Genomic DNA, 22,313 nt, shown 5'->3' with positions numbered 1-22,313 from the left:
AGTAGTACCCTAAAGGATTTTATTACTCACCAGCTTTAAATGCAATAACATGAAACATTTGGGGCCACTGATTATATAGAAGTGCTGAACCAGTACTGTGAGGAGTGGGTGCTGGGGAAACTAAGAGGTGTTTTACAAGAGAAAGCAGAAGTGCTGACTCATAACATGGAAAATCACTCCTGTGGCTTGTAAAGTACCTAAGTTGATCCTTTTAACACTGTTGTGAGGTAGAAAGGATTGGAGCCATTGGCTTCATCTTTCCAGATGTGAGAAACAGACTAAGTTCCTTAGAGAAGGCTGCCCTGAAGAGCTGGTATGTTGCAGTGTAAGTACTTACTGTTGGCATCATCAAAAGCCAACAGTAAGTGTATGGATATCCTGAGTATTTCTCAACTGACCCATCACCAACACACCAGACCCAACACAGACGGGGACCTAGCTTCTGTCTCCTCTGGGGAGATGAATAGGGGGCAGAGAAGAAGCCATTAGCTTAGAGAAACAGCTAAGCAGCATGGGACCAGAGATGTTGAAGCCACACCCTAGTCACCCCTCAAGGAATTGGGTTTACTTACAGGTGCTTCCAGAATAAAATGTTCAGTTACAACTTGGGTCTCAGAGGTTAAGAACTTCTGCTTTATATTTTCTAAGAAGCCAGAAAACAAGCCAGTTTTTAAACTTGACACTTTCTCACGATAAAATACCTTCCTTCTTTCTGTGGTCTGTCTGTGGGCTAACTAACTGCTCAGCCTGGCTCCAGCCATCAGGAGGAAATCGTGAGCTGCAGTCACACTGCCTGACCTTGAATCCCAATGCTACTTAACTAGCTGTGTGTCCTTGGGCAAGCTAGCTTAACTTTTCTGTGCCTCACTTTCCCCACAGGGGCAATAATACTATTTCATTAAGGGTGCTTGAAGATTCAATGAGATTTTGTATGTGAAGCGCTTAACACGATGGATACCCAGCCCACACTCAGGAATCGTTAGCTGTCAGGGTTCAAGGCCAGTCTGGGAAGCATACCTGGGCCTTGTGAAACGAAAAGCTTGCGTATCTATCACTGTGGGCATCTAACTCCACCTCTTTTCTTGACATTGGTGTCTTCTCACTGCACACGATCTTCAGAGGCAGCCAGCCCAGGGTCTAGAGAATGCACGTGCTGCCACAGCGCCCCTGCTGGCCTCCCCAGGAAAGAGGCTCTGCCCAGGCCACTGTGTACCGTGAAGAATAAACCCTCAGAACCTTTACCCAAACTGCCACTGTCACAAAAGAACTCCACACACACTCAACCTTACAGAGATTTTTATTTAAGACCCAGTCATGCATACTAAAATTACGTTTTCACCATTTTGACTTAGAAAATGCACTAGAAAAATAAACTTTTGATCAAAACAAACACTGAAGTAGATGTATCCACCACCATGTGTCCCTATACTTGAAGCCAAACTGAATTTCAGTTTGAAGCGAGGAATGCGACCAGTGGCCAAAATGGTGCCCCAGTCTGGTCACAAAATTAGTCCACCTCTCACCCCTTCAGAGTGGTGTCAGAGGCTCTTGGCCCCAGAGAATTTTCAAGTATTTCACTTGTAACGGGTTCCCAGCTGATATACCAAGAGGCCGAGGCATATCCACAAGAATCCCAATGGCAGCTACTTAACTGCCCAACTAAACATGGCGCCCTGTAAAATGAAAGGAAAAGCAGCTAATTGGCAAAGAGGAAAAAAGGTCACTAGCATCTCCATCCACAAATCACCCTGGGCCTTCCCATGGAGCAAGCTCTATAAAGGAAGAATATTTATTGTTGTTTAATACTTGTATCTGATGTTGTTTAATACTTGTATTTCAAGCAAACCGTTTCTGAGTGAGGAGAGCAGAAGGGAATTTACTTGAGATTAACAAAATTCACAGATCCCAATACCGAAAAGGATGACCAGAACTGACATCTTTCCTGAACAGTCGATATGTTTCCGTTTGCTATCTCCACACCTCTCATGCCATGGGACAGCCATACTTACATCATTACCTTAGCGAACATTTTACTTCCTAAATGAAAGAAGAGGTGTCAAAGGAACACCTTAAAATGCGGTGCTACCCAAATGAAAAAGCAATCCCGTGACTGATCTGAGAATCAGATGGCATTTAAAGCAGCTGCCCACTCAGGAAAAATTCTGAAAGGCTCAATATCTCATAGGAATTCCAGGAAAATCTCTCTTATTACCCTGGCTCTATTTCTGGCAAAAATGTAGTATCTTGCGAACTGAAGTGTCTGTAAACCTCTAAGGACCGGCGGCTCCTTGTGAAAGCGGGATGAAGTACTAGGGAACTGAAGCCACCTTTGCCAAGAGCAAATAAACTCTTGAGGGGAAGCCAGGGTTGCACTTAGGGCTATTTCTGTAGATTTCTTCCAGTCTCTGGCTGTGAAGGTAGAACAGGATTCCAGGAAGAGGCACAATTTTCCAGAATTCTATGTAGAAGAGAGGAAGAACATGCACCCCCCCCCCCAAATTTCTCAAGCTTACAGATTCATTTGGAAGCTTTAGGGTCAGTTCATTCAGTCCTAAATTTCCTAAAGAATCACCCAGATGCAGGGAAAAAAAGAACAAAGCCTCTCATGCCAGGAACAGAGGGTTCAGAGCTCCGAGTGTAGACACCCTTATCGTGTGACGATCCAGGGATGTTTGGTGGCTGATCTGAGGCCACGTGGCAAAGTAAAGCTGGAACTCGGGTCTCCTGGTTTACTATTCCTTTCCCTTACCTATGCCATGCTACCTGGAATTGCGGGAAAAGTTCATTTTCAGGTGTTTGTGAAATGGATCAGAACTTTTCCGTGAAGGAGAACACTCACAGTTCTCCAGGTGTTCAACTACTTGCTCCATCGCTGTGCCCTCACTGCTGAGTGAAGCTCCCAGCATGCGCCTGTGGTCATTCCCCTGCCCTGCCTGGGGCAACTTCACACAGACGCCTGGTGAAGCCATGTGGAGACCACCGTGTTCTCCACCCAGGGAGGTCCTGGTTTCACAGCTTGGTTCAAACCTCCTGAGGTGCCCAAACCATTTGATCTCTCTGGAGCCAACATAAAACACAGCAGCTCCAGAAGGTAGATAACCCTTGGCTCTGACTCCTTTCAGAAGCTGAATGAAACAGCTCCCTGATCCAACTGGGAAGGCCTGGGAAAAGGGCAACATCCTTCCTGGTCTTTGAGAAATTTCTCTATGTGAGCTTGGTCATCCCTAAGTTAAGACATGTAGACGAAGGCAATTGGCCAGCAATGCAATGCACAGTTTAAACCCTGGAAACTTGAACGATTCATGTCTAACCTTTTTGTTTTGTTTTTTAATCACTCTATCCTCTTTGGGACCTAAGAAAGCCTCTAACCAACTCTCCCATCCAGGCAGTTGAGTTCTGAACCCTCTACTATAGCCATCCCACTTGTCCTATTTAGACCTTTCCAGCAATGCTGGTCACACTGTCATTGTCAGATGGGACTACAGGCAGCCAGGGGTATGCATTTTGACATTTCCCTCTCAGCCAGGTCCCTAGAACATCCAGGGTTAGCATCTATGGTGAAAAGAATTCTCCCTAGAACTGGCACTAATGAGGTAAGTTATTTCCACCAACAACTTCTCCAGACATTTTTAAAAGTGCTAGAGAGATGAACAGCTTATTAACACCTGACTGGCCTTTGAATTTCAGAGGACTGTTCTAATCCTAACTGAGCCATCCACCTTGCCTGCTGCTCTAACAGATGCACGGAGAAGGTACACACACAACGTGTGGTACTTGTCACTTTTTTTTTTTTTTTGGTCACACCACGCAGCATATGGGATCTTAGGTCCCCGACCAGGGATCTAACCAGTGCCCCCTGCACTGGAAGCGTGGAGTCTTAACCACTGGACCGCCAGGGAAGGGGAAGTCCCACTTGTCACTTTTTAACACCACCATTTGCATGGAATGAATATGAAGGGAAATAGGTCAAAAGCTGTCAGATGATCCACTTAATTTGATGCGTGGGCTAAGGCTAAATTCTTGACAGAAAGGGTCTAAAGTGCTGAAATGCAGAACTAGCATTCAGTCTGGCTGAACACGAGAGAGAAACTCAAGTGGGCTGGGGTGGCAGGGGGTGAGGGTGGAGGTCCCAGAATAACTTGCCCCTGCGTTCATTTCCAGAAGCCAAAATCTAAGAATCCCAAGGAAGTTAACCATTCACCGTTGCCAGGTTTAAAATATACCCCCGAGTCTCAGGAATGGCAGGAATTCATCCAAGATTCTGGGCATCTCACCTGCCCTCACAAAGGCCATCCTTTTCAAGTTTAACCCTCACCATGAAAAGAAAATGGGGATTGCTCAGTCCACTGTTTCTTTAAAGGCAGGGCCAAAAAATGACGCCTCCCTCTTGGAAAGGCCCAGGCGTACTAAGAAAAACAGGATCCAACCACTGGTATCTAGAGAGTCCTCTTTCTAGGCAGAAAACTGACGTCTAACGTTCAATCAATCACTAAACCAAATCCCAGAACCTCGGTAGTAGCCAAAAGGGCCCTCAGGATCACTTCATTCAGCCTCATTTTACAGATGAGAAAGCTGAGGCCCAGGTCTCTTAATTCTTAGGCCAGAATTCTTTTATTTTATTTTTTAAAATAAATTTATTTATTTTTGACTGCGTTGGGTCTTCGTTGCTGCACGTGGACTTTCTCTAATTGTGGCTAGCAGGGGCTACTCCTCGTTGCAGTGCACGGGCTTCTCAATGCGGTGGCTTCTCTTGTTGCAGAGCACGGGCTCTAGGCGTGTGCGCTTCAGTAGTTGTGGCACGCGGGCTCAGTAGTTGTGGCTCGCGGGGTCTTGAGCGCAGCTTCAGTAGCTGTGGCACACGGGCTTAGCTGCTCCGCGGCATGTGGGATCTTCCTGGACCAGGGCTCGAACCCGTGTCCCCTGCATTGGCAGGCGGATTCTTAACCACTGCACCACCAGGGAAGCCCCCAGAGTTCTTTTAGCTACACAGGCCTGGCATCCAGTCTTTTAGGTTGAGTCAAATCACATACATCTAGGATCATGTATGATTCCACTGAGAACCAGACCTAAGGCTTTATGGGTTTGGGAAAACTTTTTCTATTGCAAGATTCAACCCACGAATCCCAGAGGCCCGTGAGGTCCGTGGCTCCTGAAGTTGATCAGGAGGCGCTGCTTCGGTCTGGGTGCTCGCATGATTCAGTGAAGGTGCTTTCCAGACCCAGTGATGGACTAACACTTCAAGTTTCTTGATGAGCACAGAGGTCTGCAGTTAGGCTTCATGTGAAGAACACAAACTCCCATTGTCTCACGTGTGGCCACTTTGCAGCCTTGGTCAAACTGTTTCATAGGTGTGTGCTGACTGGCCAATCAGGCTGTTTTCTCTTAGAACGTGGGATCAGAGTGAACTTTGGTCCTGATTTTTCTTGCTTTGAGCTGTGTCAAAACCAGATACGGCTTCAGATGAAGGGCTGCACACTGGGATTCCAAACGTTTGGAATCGCTGGGGGAGCTTTCTCCATGTGTTCCATAGGAGTCATTCAAGTAACCAAAGCCTCACCCCGCGGCGTACCTCAGAGCCCTACAGGCTTTCCCTCCACGCTGCAGTTCTGTTACAAGGAGTAAGACAATCCATGGCTCCTCAAATTCTCCTTGGACCTCTCCAAAGAAAGAAGAAAAGGTTTTAAAGATGGTGACATTCACAGGGGACTGGCTAGTAGCAGGAGTACAGCTGTGATTTCACAGCCCGCATGGAGTCATCACACGGCGCCTCTGGGCTCAGCCCCTCGGGCGGCAAGGCCTGGCCCAGGATGCTGTCGCAGGGAGGGCCAGGTTGGCAGAACTCCCTCACAAAGTCCTCCTCCGAGGCCAGCAGCGCCGCGTTCCAGGCGGTGATGTCCAGCTCTCCGGCCGTGCCCCCGTACTCCTTGGGGAGAATGTTTCTTGGAAGGTTTGAATGGAGAGAGTTCAGGTCAGACCCATGAAGGAAAAACTACAGAGGATGAAAGGAAAGCACACACGTCCTTAGGTTAACCAGTAACTCAGGAGGTGCTCAAACGAATATCTGTTGAATGAATAAAGGAACAGTTGATGCCAACTCTACCCAGTTCCTCGAAAAGCTTGAGGATCCTTAATCCTCTTTTCCTTACACCCCATATCCTGCTGGCTGGTAAGGGGTATAAGGAAATGCATCCGGAATTCTAGCCCTTCCCTGCCACCCTAATGGTACCAGGCCACCATCCCTTCTTACCTGGATTCCTACAACAGCTTCCTCACTCGTCTCTGTGTTCACACCCTTGTCCCACCACGATCTAAACACTTTTCAACATGCGTCGGATCAAGTCACTCCTCTAATATGTACAAGCTTCCCGTTTCCACGTTACTCAGACTAAAAGCCGGACTCCCTACGATGGCCCACACAACCTGGCCCCTGTTACCCCTCTGCCTCCCACTCCTACCACCTGCCCCTGCTGCTCCCCCAAGCCACTCCCATCTCAGGGTCCCCCAGATCACTGTAAGGTTCACTCCCTCATTGCTTTCAAGTCTTTGCTCAAACGCCAGCTTCTCAGTGACACCACTTCTAACTACCCTGTTGAATGCTACAACCCCTTCCCCACTTCCAGCACCCACCGTCCCCGTTCTCTGCTTTATTTTTCTCCATAGCACTTAGCACATCCTTATCCTAGATAGCATATGTAATCCATCGTCTGTGTCTCTTTCTAGAATGAGAGGGATTTTGGGGGCAGAGATTTTGGTCTGTTTTGTTCATCGAGAACATACTTGCACAGAGTAGTTGATCAAAACATATTTTTGAGTGAATGAACGAACATACGAAGGACCAAGTGAACAAGATTGTGGGCCACCAGTAAGGTCATTTCACAGATGTAAAAGACCTCTTCCAAAGCTGCTCTGGTAAAAGCAGGTTCCAAATGGGAGCTCCAGGAACCAACATGGGTTCAAACCCAGGTAGGGAGGCCACTAAATCAGAGGTTCTCAAACCTAACCATGTATCAGAATCACCTAAGGAGATTTTAAAAGCATAGATCCTGGGCACCATCCCCGAACTGATGAGTTAAAATCTTCAGGGAAAGGGCCTGGGAATCTGGATCTGGATTTTAAGTTCCCTCGCTTACACACTTGAGATTCTCTATATGTTTCCTCTTTGAAAAAGAGAACAAAATTCAAGAATATTTGAGTGACCAGAACCATGTTCCCAGGCCTAGGAAAGAAGGAGAAAAATACCACCCACCACATTTCAATCGTGATCCTGGGAAAAGTTGAAAGAGAAGTGGCTCTTCAGGGTCAGAGAGGAAGACTGTCTTTGAAAGTGACATCTATCCTTTCTTAAATAAGAATTAAACTAAAAACTCACAGATCTCATAAACCTTGAATTACTCCACAAACTACGAGCAAGACCACAATTTAGGTAAGTGGAAAGGCTTAAATAGCATTTTTAAAGCCCAAGGAGTTGTAGTAAGAAATTGCCGGGCTTCCCTGGTGGTGCAGTAGTTAAGAATCCGCCTGCCAATGCAGGGGACACGGGTTCGAGCCCTGGTCCGGGAAGATCCCACATGCTGTGGAGCAACTAAGCCCATGTGCCACAACTACTGAGCCCGCGTGCCACAACTACTGAAGCCCGTGCTCCGCAACATGAGAAGCCACCACAATGAGGAGCCCGCGCACAGCAACGAAAACCCAACACAGCCAAAAATAAATAAATGTATTAAAAAAAAAAAAAAAGAAATTGACATGACTCTTTTTAACTACCTGCCCAGTGACTACCCTTTGCCATGTCCTCTTACACATAAAACACAATGTTGGTTCACAATGCCCAGGCCAGGATATTAAAAAGTCTAAATGATCACAGAGCAGGGACGTTCCTACTATAACAATCCTAGTTCTGCTCTCTCCACTGGCAAATATTATATTCTCATTAATTTCATCTCCCCCTCACAGAAAGGAGTGTTCATTTATTTTATCTGTAACCTTGCACTTTCCAAATCAGTAGTCCCAGGGCAAGAATAATACGCTAAGTTTACTGTCATCACAATAAATTTATAGATGTCACAAAAAAGGCAGCATTAAAAAAAAATTGAAGTATCTTAAGTCGATAGGATCATCACTTACTCTGTTTGCTATTTTCTCCTTCAGAAACGGTTTTATGATGGCAAAAATGCCTTTAAATATTCGAGGTTCGTTCACTACATGGACTGCTTTTATCCGAATGGGGAAACCATCCTGTGGGGGAAGGGAAGGGGGTGTTAGAACCTGTGGAGCATCTGGAAACTGTCCATTACCACAGCCTGGGAACTTTTTTTTGTGCCCCAGATCATCATACAGGACTAGAAAACCACTGATCCAAATGAATTATCCTTACACCTGAATCTGCAAAGAAGAGTGGACGCTAAGGGAAGCCAAAGTATTGTCTCAAAGCCAGGATTCACATTTCTGATAATGACCAGAGGTGACATTTAAAGGCTTAAATAATCAGTCTGGTGTGCAGTAGTGGCTCAAACACACCACTGAGGAGAATCGTGGTGTCACTGAACCTCCAGAGCTCATGGGAGGCAGCACCCCACGGGCTGGGTCAGAACAAAGCTCCAACCTGCGAGAGCTGGGAGGCGCAGGCCAGGCTACATCCTGAAGGTCTCGGTTTCCTTTCAACAAGGAAAGATAATTCTTGCCTTGTCTATTTCAGAGGATTCCCTGAAGGACTGAATGGGTTATAAAGACTGTAAGTGTGCTTTGCAGCTACGAGGATATACTGCACAGCACAGGGAATTATAGCCATTATTTTGTAATAACTTTTAATGGAGTATAATCTATAAAAATACTGAATCATTGTGCTGTACACCTTAAACTAACATAATATTGTAAATCAACTATACTTCAATTTTTTAAAAAAAGTGCTTTGCATGTGCAAACCATTTCACACACTACTGGTGTGTAAGGAACTTTATGGTTCCCAGAGACTTGAGTTCTGAAACACAGAACATGAGGTGTGAAAGCATCTGACCAAAACAGCCCAACAGGGCTCCCAATGCCCAGGTCCCACAGAAAGGAGGAGAGGTTCCATCACTTCAGCAGAAACCTTCTCAGTTTCGTTTGTTGAGAATTTCTCTGCCTTCTGTACCAAAAAAAAAAAAAAGCAGAGAGCATTTCTCTGTTTTTTGGACTCTTACCCTAAAGCTGATCTTGCCTAGAAACTACTGGAGACCCTGATGAGAATGAGTGGTGAATTGGACTTTTACGTTTCTTCCCATAATGCTTTTCTATTGTTCTGACTGTGGAGAGGAGGTGGGGTTTGTGTATCAGGTGGAATTAGAGGTAAGTGGACAGGGCCCTGGGGAAACCAAACAGCCACAGGACAGGACAGGCACACGACACACAGGGGCCATACCTGAAGGATGCCAATCACCTTTTTGGCTATAAAAGGGCCAAAATGAGATGCCTTTGATAAGCTCACTCCTTTGTAGTCTGCAAGAATTACAATTCCATTCACCTGGGTTTCTTCAGACTGAATGAGTTTTTCTAACGTCAGGTATATGGCTCGGATATTTTCGGTAATTGGATAGTTGCTCGGGATCCATCTGTCTAAGGTCATAAGAGATGGACAGTATGTTACAGAAATGAACACAAACAACTAATCAGACAGGCTACGATTTATCTCCTTCCTAAAACTATTGTTTAAAAATGGAAAAGATAGAATTCTACTGGCATGACTATTTAGATCTCTAAGTGGTAGCTGATGTTTCTTAACTCCAAACATAGCAGCACATTCTGAAATGGAAATGCAATTGAGTGGTGAGGATGAAACAGTGAGTTCTGAAGTCAGACACATGCGGGGGTTTGAATCTTACTAGTTGTGTGACCTTGGGCAAGTTACCTTCTCACCATGGGCCTACATATTATCCCATACATAGAATAGGATAACAATACTGGCTTCATGGACATCTGCACCTTCTGCCATCACAAGTCCCCTTATCTTCATGAGACCACCCTGATTTTCCTTAGGGAACTACCCCTTCCCATGCTAGCCATACAGTTTGGGTAAACGGACTTCACTCCTGGGTCCAAAGCTGGGCTTGGCCAATACGGGTATTATAACCTCCTGGCCACAAGCATGTGATCCAAGCCAGGTCAAGCAGAACCATGGGGACTCAATTCTGGGACCTTGGCCCTTTGGAAACAGAAGATCTCTCTTCTTTCTTGTAGTGGTGAGGCTGGGAGCCTGAGACTCAGGGACCCCATGAGGCAAGAGCTGGTCTGAGAATGAAGCCCAGACTGAGGACAGCAGAGGTGGAGATGGCCTTCCAATGCTGTTGTCTGAGCAAATCCCCCTTTCCAGGCTGGATGCTCCTTTAATGTTCCCCATATGATCGAGGAGTCTTTCTCTCTTTGGGGAAAAGATGAAAAGGACAACTTTTGAGTGTTAACCACTATTCTCAAGAAAATCCCACTAACATCTCAGTGTCTCTTTCTTACAAAGGTGAAACTCCACAGGGGGACTTCCCTGGTGGCGCAGTGGTTAAGACTCTGCGCTCCCAATGCAGGGGGCCCAGGCTCGATCCTTTGTCAGGGAACTAGATCCCACATGCATGCCGCAACTAAGAGTTCACATGCCACAACTAAGACCCAGTGCAACCAAATAAATAAATAAATAAATATTAAAAGAAGAAAAAAACTCCACAGGATTGCCACCAATGGGATTTGTGATATGTGCAAAATTCCTATGAAAAAACCTTTGTCCAAAAATTATGCCAGCTTGTTGTTTGATGTTGCTGCCAATTGAACCTGCTTCTACGTAACTGGCTATCATCCTTTTCAATCACATATGTCTCAAAAGAGCTTATAAAAAGGCAAAGCCAATACCTAGTTAAGAACAAAATCTGTATCTGCCTCCTGCTAAAATGTGGAGTCGGTGGGGAGGGATCCAGACCTGCTGCAGACATATGGGGAAAAAAATCCATCACACGAGCAAAGAGTTCAAACCACACAAGCAAAGGGGTGAAACCAGTGTGGTAATATCTGACTGTTTCCGTTTATTCGTATGAGGTGAGCACAGAGGAGGAACAGAAACTCTCGCTGACTGGTTCCTAGGTTTCTTGGTGCCCTGACGTCTCCACCGCATTGCTTATTTTAAAATGAATGCCCCTCATTTTGGAAAGCACCGAAAACGGCAGGCAAAGCAGTTAACACTGTGCCTGGTACACAGTAATGGCTCAAGAGAATGTGGTTTAGTCTACCAAAAGGGTTTGGTAAAGGACTAAAGGAAGTGGCAACGTGGGGCCTGCAGGCAGAGGAAGGTGCCCTGCCGCTTCCACTCGCATCAGTTTCCAGAGGCATTTGTATGCATGAGCAGAAAGGGCAGTCAGCACGTTCTCATGTTCCCAGCGTGCTTGGGAAGAAGAACACAGCAATCTTACTTTCACATTTTCTTTTCAGTTCTGCTCTGATGGAAAATGTTGAGGTTGGGGGCAGAGTGGAGAACTCTCCAGAGTTTATAATGCATTTGGTGTCAGGGAGGAGAAGAGGACGAAGAATCAGAAGGCTTGAGTTCTAGGACACCTCGGTCGTTGTGTCAACCAAAAAAATGTTCCCACGCATTTCTAAATGCTTCTGGGCAGGGGGAGGTGCCTCTGTTGAAAACTACTGTGCCAAAGAAATGCCAGGTGTCCCGATTACCATCATGCAGTGCTGAGATCTGAAAGTGAATCTAAAGTGAATACTTTCAAGGGCTTAACAAAGCAGAGGGAGGGCGGAGAGGACAGAGGAGGCACGTGGTAGGCAGATACCTTTCCAGGCATCTGCCCAGCCCAGACCCTTTCACTGATATCTGTATCTCACGTGCTCACGAAGGAGTGAAAGGGTGGGAGCTGAGGGGGGGTGTCCTGGCAGCCCCGCTTGTACACGATGACCAGAGTCGCTTTCTCAGCCCACCAGATTCCCAACCCTAGAAATCTGGAATTTGCATTGAAAGAACTTAGTTGGGTGGCCAGGTAAACCTGGGAGCTGAGGGGTGTACTGAGGGAGCAGAAGCCAGTCCACGGACAGAAGTGTGAGGAAGATGTGCAAAGGGCAGCAGAGATGTGGTCCAGAGAGACACACAGACTGACAGACAGTCAGAAGCAGAGACAGGGAGAATGGCGGGCTTAGTTCCTGATGGGGGAATGAATTGGATTCTGGGTCTTGGCTCCTGGGCCCGGCAAGAGCCGTGTTCCTTCAGATCTCTGGTGCTGTGCTTCCATCTCCTTAGACTAAATTCTCCTTTTGTCTTAAGCCGGTAGAGCAGGGTTTTGTTCTCTTTCGATCAAAAGAGACTTGACTGGGACTTCCCTGGTGGCTCAGTAGATAAGACTCCATGCTCCCAATGCAGGGGGCCTGGGTTCGATCCCTGGTCAGGGAACTAGATCCCACATGCATGACGCAAATAAGAGTTTGCATGCCACAACTAAGGAGCCCGCGCTGCAACTAAGACCCACAACCAAATAAATATATATACGTGTGTGTGTACATATATATATATATATATATATATATATATATATATATATATATATATAAAAGAGCCCTGACTAAGGCAAGGAGGGGACAAAAGGGAATAAGAAAGAGAGAGAGGGCGCTGAGCAGACGCATCCCAAGCTGTACCCACGCCCCACCCCCAGAGACGGTGAGGGTGGTACCTGGACGGAGGCAGAGGATGTGGCAGCCCCTGGGGTCGGTGTGGGGCAGTACAGTGAGGAATCCGGAAGCCAGGACCTCTTTCAAGGCCGAGGGCCGCAGGTTGTTGAAGACTTCGGGCCAGCTTCTCCGGCAGCTGTGGTAGTTGATCAGGAGCTGGAGGGCCCGGTCGTAGTCAAACTTGCGGGCTCGGAGGAAGCGCAGCAGGAAGGCGTCCTCGAGGGAGGTGCTCAGGTTCGGGCACTCCTTGCGCACCATGTCCCGGAGGGCCTGGACATCGCGGAGCCTCCATTCTGGCTTCTCCTGCAGTTCCTCCCTGGCTTTGGCCACCAGGTCCTCGGTCAGCGAGCACACATAGCCGGTGCGTGCGAGGGGCGGCGGCAGCTCACTTTCCGAAAGTGAGGCCGCGGAAGGGCTGGTTCTCAGAGAGTCACTTTCTTCTGACATTAGCTCCCAGGATCCCTGCAAAAACAGAAGCCCTGCGTGATGTGGAGAAAGCCCAGCACCGCTCATTCCAAATCAGAGAGCAGCACGAGGGAGGGGGGCAGAGACGATTTTTGTCAAGCCAAGAACCTCAGAGCAGTGGTTCTTGACTGGAGGAGTATCTGAACCACGTGCCCAAGCCCAGCCCCAGACGGCATGAAGGAAGAATCTCCGCAGAGGAACCCAGGCAGCTAGAGCAGGATGCACACACCCCTTATCAAACACACTGGCCTTGCTCACAGAGGTATGAACAGGTGCTCAACCTGACTTGTAATTAAAGAAATGCAAACTAAAACACCTTTGAAATTCAGATTAGCAAAAATGCAAAACAGGTCCTCTGGTATGCTTGCTGTTGGTGGGAGAATAAATTGACATAGGGTAGTTTGTCAATATCTATGAAGATTTCAAACCACATACCCTTACAAGTATCATATGATATCACTTGTATGTGGAATCTAAAACAGTGATACAGATGAACTTATTTACAAAACAGAAATAGACTCACAGACAGAAAACAAATTTACGGTTACCAAAGGAAGAGGGGGAGGGATAAATTAGGAATTTGGGATTAACAGATACACACTACTGTTTATAATATAGATAAACAACAAGGACCTACACAGGGAACTATATTCAGTATCTTATAATACCCTGTTAATGGAAAAGAATCTGAAAAAGAATAGATATATATGTATAACTGAATCACTTTGCTGTAAACCTGAAACATTGTAAATCAACTATACTTCAGTTAAAAAAAAACACATACCTTTGGCCCAGCATTCCATTTCTAGGACATGTACTTGTATGTGTGTGCAAAATATGCACACCAGGATGATTGTTACAAGTATTGATTATAATGGCAAAAGACTGGAAATACTACCTACATCACCCAGCTGGAGACTGGTTAAATAATATTACCATATGAGTGGAATACTATTCAGTCGTGAAAAGGAATTAGGCAGATCTTTATGAATTGACACGTTAAGGAAAAAGAAAGCAGTTGCAGAAAAGTGTGAAAAAAAGACCTGCATTTAAAGGAAGCCATAAACAAGACGAAAAGACAACCCTCAGAATGGGAGAAAGTATTTGCAAATGAAGCAATGGACAAGGGATTAATCTCCAAAATATACAAACAGCTCATGCAGCTCAATATCAAAAGAACAAACAACCCAATCAAAAAATGGGCAGAAGACCTAAATAGACATTTCTCCAAAGATGACATACAGATGGCGAAGAGGCACATAAGATGGTCAACATCACTAATTATTAGAGAAATGCAAATCAAAACTACAATGAAGTATCACCTCATACCAGTCAGAATGGCCATCATCAAAAAATCTACAAAAAACAATAAATGCTGGAGAGGCTGTGGAGAAAAGGGAATCCTCTTGCACTGTTGGTAGGAATGTAAATTGATACAGCCACTATGGAGAACAGTATGGAGGTTCCTTAAAAAACCTAAAAATAGAATTACCATATGACCCAGCAATCCCACTGTTGGGTACATACCCTGAGAAAACCATAATTCAAAAAGACACCTGCACCCCAAAGTTCATTGCAGCATCACTTGCAATAGCCAGGTCATGGAAGCAACCTAAATGCCCATCGACAAATGAATGGATAAAGGAGATGTGGTAAATATATACAATGGAATATTACTCAGCCATGAAAAGGAACGAAATTGGGTCATTTGTAGAGCCGTGGATGGACCTAGAGACTGTCATACAGAGAGAAGTAAGTCAGAAAGAGAAAAACAAATATTGTTTATTAATGCATATATGTGGAATCTAGAAAAATGGCACAGATGAACCTGTTTGCAAGGCAGAAATAGCAACACAGACATAGGGAACAAACATATGGAAACCAAGGTGGGGGGGTGGGATGAATTGGAATATTGGGATTGACATATATACACTAATATGCATAAAACAGATAACTAATGAGAACCTGCTGCCTAGCACAGGGAACTCTACTCAATGCTCTGTGGTGACCTAAATGGGAAGGAAATCCAAAAAACAGGGGATATATGTATACATATAGCTGATTCACTTCACTGTACAGCAGAAACTAACACAACATTGTAAAGCAACTATACCCCAATTAAAAAAAAAAAGACTTGCATTTACATTTTAAAAATATATGCATATATACTTGTGAATGCACCTGAAATTTCTGGAAGGAAGTACAAGAAAACTGTTAACCATGGTTCCCTCTAGGGAACAGAACTAGACACTGGACATTTAAGGAGAGAGAAAGAGACTCTTTACTGTACTGTTAAATTTTTTACCATATCCACATGTGACTTAGCATGGCGGCTGTGAAACTGATCAGATCTCCTGTCGGGGTGGAACATAACTGATGGGTGTCCCCAGCTGCTGTCCCTCCGGATCCACCACCCAGTGGATGCACACTTTCCACAGACTGTCCCTGGCCAATGACTGAGTGAAACGTAGGACTCCTTGAACAGGCCTCAAGGACTCCCTATCTGCCTGGCCGAATCTTTTCTGGAACCACAGTGCAGTCCAAGACTTCCTGCCCAAACCTCCGGCACAGGGACTGGCCTCAAATCGCTATCAGAAGCTCTCCCTGATTTCTCCAGTTCCCCTCCCTTTTATGTGTTGCTGCCATTAAATTTCTTGCATGTCTAATCTCATCCTAGTGTCTGCTTCTTGGAAGGTCTGAACTAACACACCTATTAAAGGAAAAAACAAAACAAACAAAACAAAATAACACAGCTGCCTTAGATATTTCAGGAATAAGGTTGCAGCAGGGCTGCCCAGTTCCAAAGCCCAAGCTCTTGTCCATGGGCTGTCACTGGTCCCCCACTCGGAACTCAACAAGGAAGGCAGGAACCATCTTGGGGTCTCTGCACAGGCCACGGCAGCCACAGTGACCAGGTCACCCCCTCTAAATCTTAGGTCTGCACACTCTGTTCCTTGTGTTCTAACCTCCAGCCTCACCCAGCTTCTTTCACTTCCTCCCAAAGGTGGTTTTCTTATCCTCTGCACATCCTGTTTCCTCTGCCTAGCATGCTCATCCTCCAGTGCTTCTGCCCAATACCAATTCACCCTTCGGTGCCCATTAGATGCTACTTCATTTATTCAACAAATATTGAGCACTTGGTAGGTACCAGGCCCTCGTCCAGGCCCTGGGGGCAATTACTAGAAGATAATAAGTGCTATGGAGAGAAATAAAAGAGGCAAGGGGGTTGCAAGTACCTGGGGATAGGACTTGCAATTTTAAGTACCGTGATCAGGGAAGTCCTCACCCAAGTGACATGTGTGAGAAGATGAAGATGAGGGAGCAAGCCATTCTGGGGGAAGAAAAAGTGCAAAGCCTGAGGCAGGACCATGCCTGGCTTTTTCAAGGAACAGGGAGGAGGCCAGTATGGCAAGAGCCAAATGCGCAAGGTGGACAATACTGGCAGATGAATTGAGAGAGGAACTGGGGACCCAGTTGGTACTGGGCTTTGTAGGCCAGTAAGAGCATAGTTACTCTGACTTCAGTGGGAGTCAAGGAGGGTTTTGAGTAGACTGACATGATCGGATTCAGATTTCAAAAAGATCACTGGGATATCTTGAGAATGGACTGTAAGAGAATGAGAACAGAGGCAAAGAGACCATTTAGAAGCTACTGCAATAATCCAGGTGAGGGATGATGGTGCTTAAAGCGGGAAGCCTTCTCTGACTCCGGGCCAGGTTAGGAGCTCCCCTCACCCCTGCAGGAGCTCTTCCGCATAGCGCTTCTCTGTTGCGACTGTAGGCAATTTGAGCACAACATCCACATCTGTCTTGTTCATTACCTTAAACCCACCCAGCACTTAAGAGAGTGTCAGACACAGTCTGTGCTCCATAAATATTTGTTGGATGAGTTTCATCTGCTTGGCGGGAGGTACGCTGAGTGAGGAATAGATCAACAATCATGGTTCACAAGACCCACCCTGGGCTCTGTTTTCCTGGCAGTCACCAACAGATGCCTGTAATCCCAATCGAGTAATTAGCCAGAAGACAGACTGTAGCATCCACGGACTACAGGCCTAGCCTCAACGTCCCTCTCCAGCCTGTCTCCCACCTTTCCCCCTCTCAATGCACATGAAATGTCAGCCAAAGCAAACTAATGACCCACCATTCTTGGAACACCTCATGCATTTCTGATACCTCTGCCTGGAATTTCCTTGCCTCATTTGTTCTCAACCAGACAACTCATCACCTTCCAGGCCCAGCTTCAATGTCACCTCCTCTACGAAGCCTTCCTTGACTCCCCCAGGGTGACTCTCTCCCGTTTTCCACAGCACTGGGTTCCTACATCTCTTTCAGAAAATGCAGGTCAGTGTCTTGTGTGTTTACCTGAAATTCCTCCAAGCCAGTTTCACCCATCCATTCATTTATCAAAGAATTACTGATCACCTGTGGCAGGCACTGTGCTTACAGGTGCTGGGCACACAACAATGAACAATATAATTCTTTGCCTTATGAAATTTAACTCATAGTGGAATGATGAAAAGAGATAATATGTACTTGAGCATTTTACCATGTATCAAGTACTGTGATAAGCACTTTACATCCATCTCTTGTTTAATCTTCACAATATTTGGTGAGGGCACTAATTCTGTTCCTAGTTTACAAAGGGGGAAACTGCCCACTAGAATGTAAATTCCATGGGGGCAGACAACTTGCCTGCCGCGTTCACTGCTATCCCCAGTGCCTGGCCCATGATGGTACTCTGTAAATACTAGCGGATGATGTGAGGATAAGGGCCCAAGGGTACACACCTAGTGAGGCAGAGCAAGGATGTATCTAGCCCCACACTGGGCTCTACGCTGCACCTAGAGCTTCCTGTTTAATCTCCAGGGCCTTGGCAGTATCAACCACAGAGCAGGACCCAGTCACAGTCTGGTAAATGAATTGATGGGTGGGCACACAGATGGGTGCAAACACCATTTGTTAGGGTCAAGCCGGGGAATCTTCCCCACCTGGAGCCTATCATTTTTTTAAGCATCACCTTCCTTCCCGTCCTACCCCAAGAAGAGGTCAGGAATCACCGTTCCTGAAGCCCCAGAGACCCCACGTCCCGTCGACACCTTCCGAGGCCCCCACTTCCGGCTGTCACCCCTTCCCCAGGTGTCCCCATTTCCTGGGGTCTCTCTCGGATGCCCCACTTCCGGTCGTCCCTCCCTCTCAAGGGTCCCTCTCCCTGGCCCCCGGGGCACACCGGCTCGCGGGCACTCACCGGCCCGGCTACGGGGCGGAGCGCGGGTCAATCGGCGGCGGGAGCCTCGTCCGGCAGCGCGCACAGAACCGACCCGCACTCCCCACCCGGCCGGCCCGGCCGCTCGCGCCGGAAGTGACGTACGCAGAGCGTTGGAAGGCGGGGCACCGCCCGCGAGTGCGCATGTGCGACATCTCCTCGCAGTGCCGGCCTTCGGTCCCCACCTGGCGGCCGGGATGGCGCGGTGGGACCTGAGCCTGGGAAGAGCGTGGCTGGGAGGCACAGGGAGCACGACCAGGTTGAGCTGGTATAGATGAGGAAGCTGAGGCCCAGAGAAGGAAGGGAAGAAACTGCTGTTTTCCGAGAACATATTAACTATGTACCTGGTGTTTTACATCCATCATCTCATTAAATCCTCAAATGGAATCCTACTATTTTATGAAAGGGAAACGCAATCAATGAAGTATAGAGTTTCAAACCTAGACCTTGGGATTAGCATTCCACAATTCTCCCCACCAGAGCTGCCACCAGGGCTGGCTGCTCCAAAGGGTAAGATTCCAATTCAGGGGACATCTGTCTGTCTTTAGCCAAGTGACTTTGAGCAAGTCCCCATTCCTCCTTGGGCCTTAGTTTCCTCATCTGTAACATGATTCTTGCTCTGGAATATTGATTCAATAATTGTTTCCTGCTTTGGGGTTCATGAAGTCCTTTTCAGAAAGTGGTAGTTTGAAAAAGGCTTTACTAGCGCCCGCCTCCAGTCCATTAAAACCCCCAGCACAACCCCCCCCCCGCCCCACCCCACCCATATATTTTGTGCAGCTACAACTTTGAGACGATCTTGAGGCCCCGCTTTCAAGCAGAGTAATACTAATGTCTTGGTAAAGACACTAAACCATTTCTAGAGAGAAATTGTGTGGTCCAGGAGGACTCAACAGCCCAAAGGAGTATCCAGGAGATGACCTTAAACAATCTGTTCCTTTCCCTACCCTTGGGGCAAGAGGAGTTGCAGGGAGATGGGAACTGACATAGGTGGGCCAGAGGAACATGACAGTTTCTGCCAGATGTTAGATGGGCTGGGGGTAGGGGTGGAGGATCCTGGGTTTCACTCCTGCTCTGGCTCTATCACTTCTAAGATAAAGTACAGAAGACTCAGTTAAATTTGAATTTCATACAAACAATAATTTCTTTTTAAGTATGCAACTTTTAGGATGTACTTATACCAAAAAATTGTTGTCTATTAGAAATTCAAATTTAACTGGGCATCCTGCGGTCTTTTTGGGGTTTTTTAATTTTAAAAATTGTTTTGGCCACACCACGCAGCTTGTGGGATTTTAGTTCCCCAACCAGGGATTGAACTTCGGCCCTCGGCAATGAGAGCACGGAGTCCTAACCACTGGACCACCAGGGAATTCCTGGACATCCTGTGTTTATGTTCGATTTTTTTCCCTAAATCTATGTATTAGTTTCATATTGCTGCTGTAATAAATTATTACAAACTTAGTGGCTTGAAACAACACAAATTTATTTTATAGTTCTGCAGGTCAGAAGTCTGAAGTCAAGGTGCTGGCAAGGATGCATTCTCTCTGGGGACTTCAGTGTGGGGGGGGGGGAATGCATTTCCTTGCCTTTTTAGCTTCCAGAGGCCACTTGCATTCCATAAATCATGATCCCTTCCTTGAATTGCTTTAACCTCTTACTTCTGGTGTCATATCTACTGCTGACTCTGATCTTCCTGCCTGCCCCATGCCCCATGGCGGGGCAATCTGAGAACAGCGGCTGACACTGGAAAGGACTGTGCCAGCTCCTATCGTGGGTGAGGGCAAGGGCCCTGCCATAAGGCCTAAGGGCTAATGGAGTTTAACTCCTTTGAATTCTTTTTTTTTTTTTTTTCGGTATGTGGGCCTCTCACTGTTGTGGCCTCTCCCGTCGCGGAGCACAGGCCCTGGACGCGCAGGCTCAACAGCCATGGCTCACGGGCCCAGCCGCTCCACGGCATGTGGGATCTTTCCGGACCGGGGCACAAACCCGTGTCCCCTGCTTCAGCAGGCGGACTCTCAGCTACTGCGCCACCAGGTAAGCTCACCTTTGAATTCTTGAAATAACCACCAAGTCTTCCAGGCAGGTCCTGTGCTGAGGAGAAACGATAGGGAAGGGAATCAAAACTTAGCAGAATAAGGAAAGCAGACATGAAAGAAAGGGCTAGATGAAAGTGGGGGCAGGGGGAAGTGTGGAGGGGAGGGACAGTTAGGGAGTTCAGGATTGACATGTATGCACTGCTATATTTAAAATGGATAACCAACAAGGACCTACTGTATAACACAGGGAATTCTGCTCAATATTATGTAACAACCTAAATGGGAAAAGAATTTGAAAAAGAACAGATGTATATGAATATATAACTGAATCACTGTTCTGTACACCTGGAACTAACACAACATTGTTAATCAACTATATCCCAGTATAAAATAAAATAAAAAAAGAAAGTGGGGACAGGGTACAGAGCCGAGCCAGAAAAACCTCAGAGAACAGACCATAGTTTTTTGTTTTTTTTTAACAATATGTAACTAAGCCTCCTTCTCAGTGTTCAGAAAAAACAATCTCACATTAAAACAAGCAATGGAAAAGTATCAAAGTCAAATCCTAGGAATACAAAATTTACTATGAAAGAGCGAGACAGAGGGAGAGAGAATAAAGAGGAAAATAACATGCCTACAGACAGTGAAAGCATTCCAAAAAGACATTTTTAAAAAAAGATTAAAACAGGCTAAAGATATTCACAAAGTGATATGACAAAAAAAGAACAACATAAATCAGGATTATAAAAATCCAGAAAAGGGGTGATATCTTGTGCAAGAACTAAAGATAAAAGAAAAACTATTTTAAAAAATGAAAACTAAACTAAATGGAATATAAGGGCAAAAATAAAATCAGCAAATAGTGTTTTGAGATAAATAGGAAAAAGAGGGTAATTTGTAAAAATGAAAATTAAAAATGAAAGAATTTGAGACGAAGTGACATATATTAAAGATGGGCAATGAAAATCCAACATATGAATAACAGGAGTCACTGAAGGGAAAAAAAAAAATCAAAGCAAGGGAATACATCAACGACCCAGAATGACCAGTATCAAGACATAGTTTAGGGACTTTCCTGGTGGCGCAATGGTTAAGAATCCACCCGCCAGTGCAGGGGACATGGGTTCGAGCCCTGGTCCAGGAAGACCCCACATGCCATGGACCAACTAAGCCCATGCACCACAACTACTGAGCCCACATGCCACAACTACTGAAACCCACACACCTAGAGCCCGTGCTCCGCAACAAGAGAAGCCACCGCAATGAGAAGCCCGCGCACAGCAATGAAGACCCACCACAGCCATAAATTAATTAATTAATTAAATAAATTTTAAAAAACGACATAGTTTGGTAAAATGACTAGTTTTTAAAGAGAAAAGAAAAAAATTTTATGTACAACTTTTTAAAAAAATACATCGTGGTGATCATTCCATATTAGTATTTAATGCATGACTACTTCTTTTTTTTCCATACATTTATTTATTTTTATTTTTATTTATTTTTTGCTGCGTTGGATCTTTTTTGCTGAGCGCAGGCTTTCTCTAGTTGTAGCGAGCGGGGGCTACTCTTCTTTGTGGTGCTCGGACTTCTCACTGCGGTGGCTTCTCTTGTTGTGGAGCACGGGCTCTAGGCGCCCGGGCTTCAGTAGTTGCAGCACGTGGGCTCAGTAGTTGTGGCACATGGGCTTAGTTGCTCTGCAGCATGTGGGATCTTCCTGGACCAGGGCTTGAACCCGTGTCCCCTGCATTGGCAGGCAGATTCTTAACCACTGCACCACCAGGGAAGCTCCTCATGTACAACTTTTAAACTACAATAATGATGTACCTTAATTACTTCCATGCACACAGATCTAACATTACAGTTTTTTTT

The 22,313-nt window shown here is 46.0% G+C and overlaps 1 protein-coding gene across 2 annotated transcripts; it reads right to left on the bottom strand.

Moving 5' to 3' along the window:
* Window positions 1–1,279: 1,279 nt before the first annotated feature.
* On the bottom strand, window positions 1,280–18,498 carry TTPAL (alpha tocopherol transfer protein like). Of its 2 annotated transcripts, XM_030843491.2 has the most exons (5): window positions 18,391–18,498; window positions 12,681–13,140; window positions 9,398–9,591; window positions 8,125–8,235; window positions 1,280–5,989 (listed from the first exon to the last, which is right to left on the bottom strand). In XM_030843491.2, exons 2-5 carry the CDS (start codon window positions 13,123–13,125, stop codon window positions 5,711–5,713), a joined length of 1,029 nt encoding a protein of 342 aa, XP_030699351.2. In that variant the 5' UTR covers window positions 13,126–13,140; window positions 18,391–18,498; the 3' UTR covers window positions 1,280–5,710. The 2 variants fall into 2 exon arrangements, with proteins under 2 accessions (XP_030699351.2, XP_069899783.1); XM_070043682.1 differs by lacking the exon at window positions 8,125–8,235.
* Window positions 18,499–22,313: the final 3,815 nt, after the last annotated feature.

The sequence above is a fragment of the Globicephala melas genome, chromosome 15 (genome assembly GCF_963455315.2).
Source record: "Globicephala melas chromosome 15, mGloMel1.2, whole genome shotgun sequence".
NCBI classification, from domain to species: Eukaryota; Metazoa; Chordata; class Mammalia; order Artiodactyla; family Delphinidae; genus Globicephala; species Globicephala melas.
Note: the sequence above shows the minus strand (reverse complement) of the source record. Positions and strands in the feature narration are given on the sequence as shown.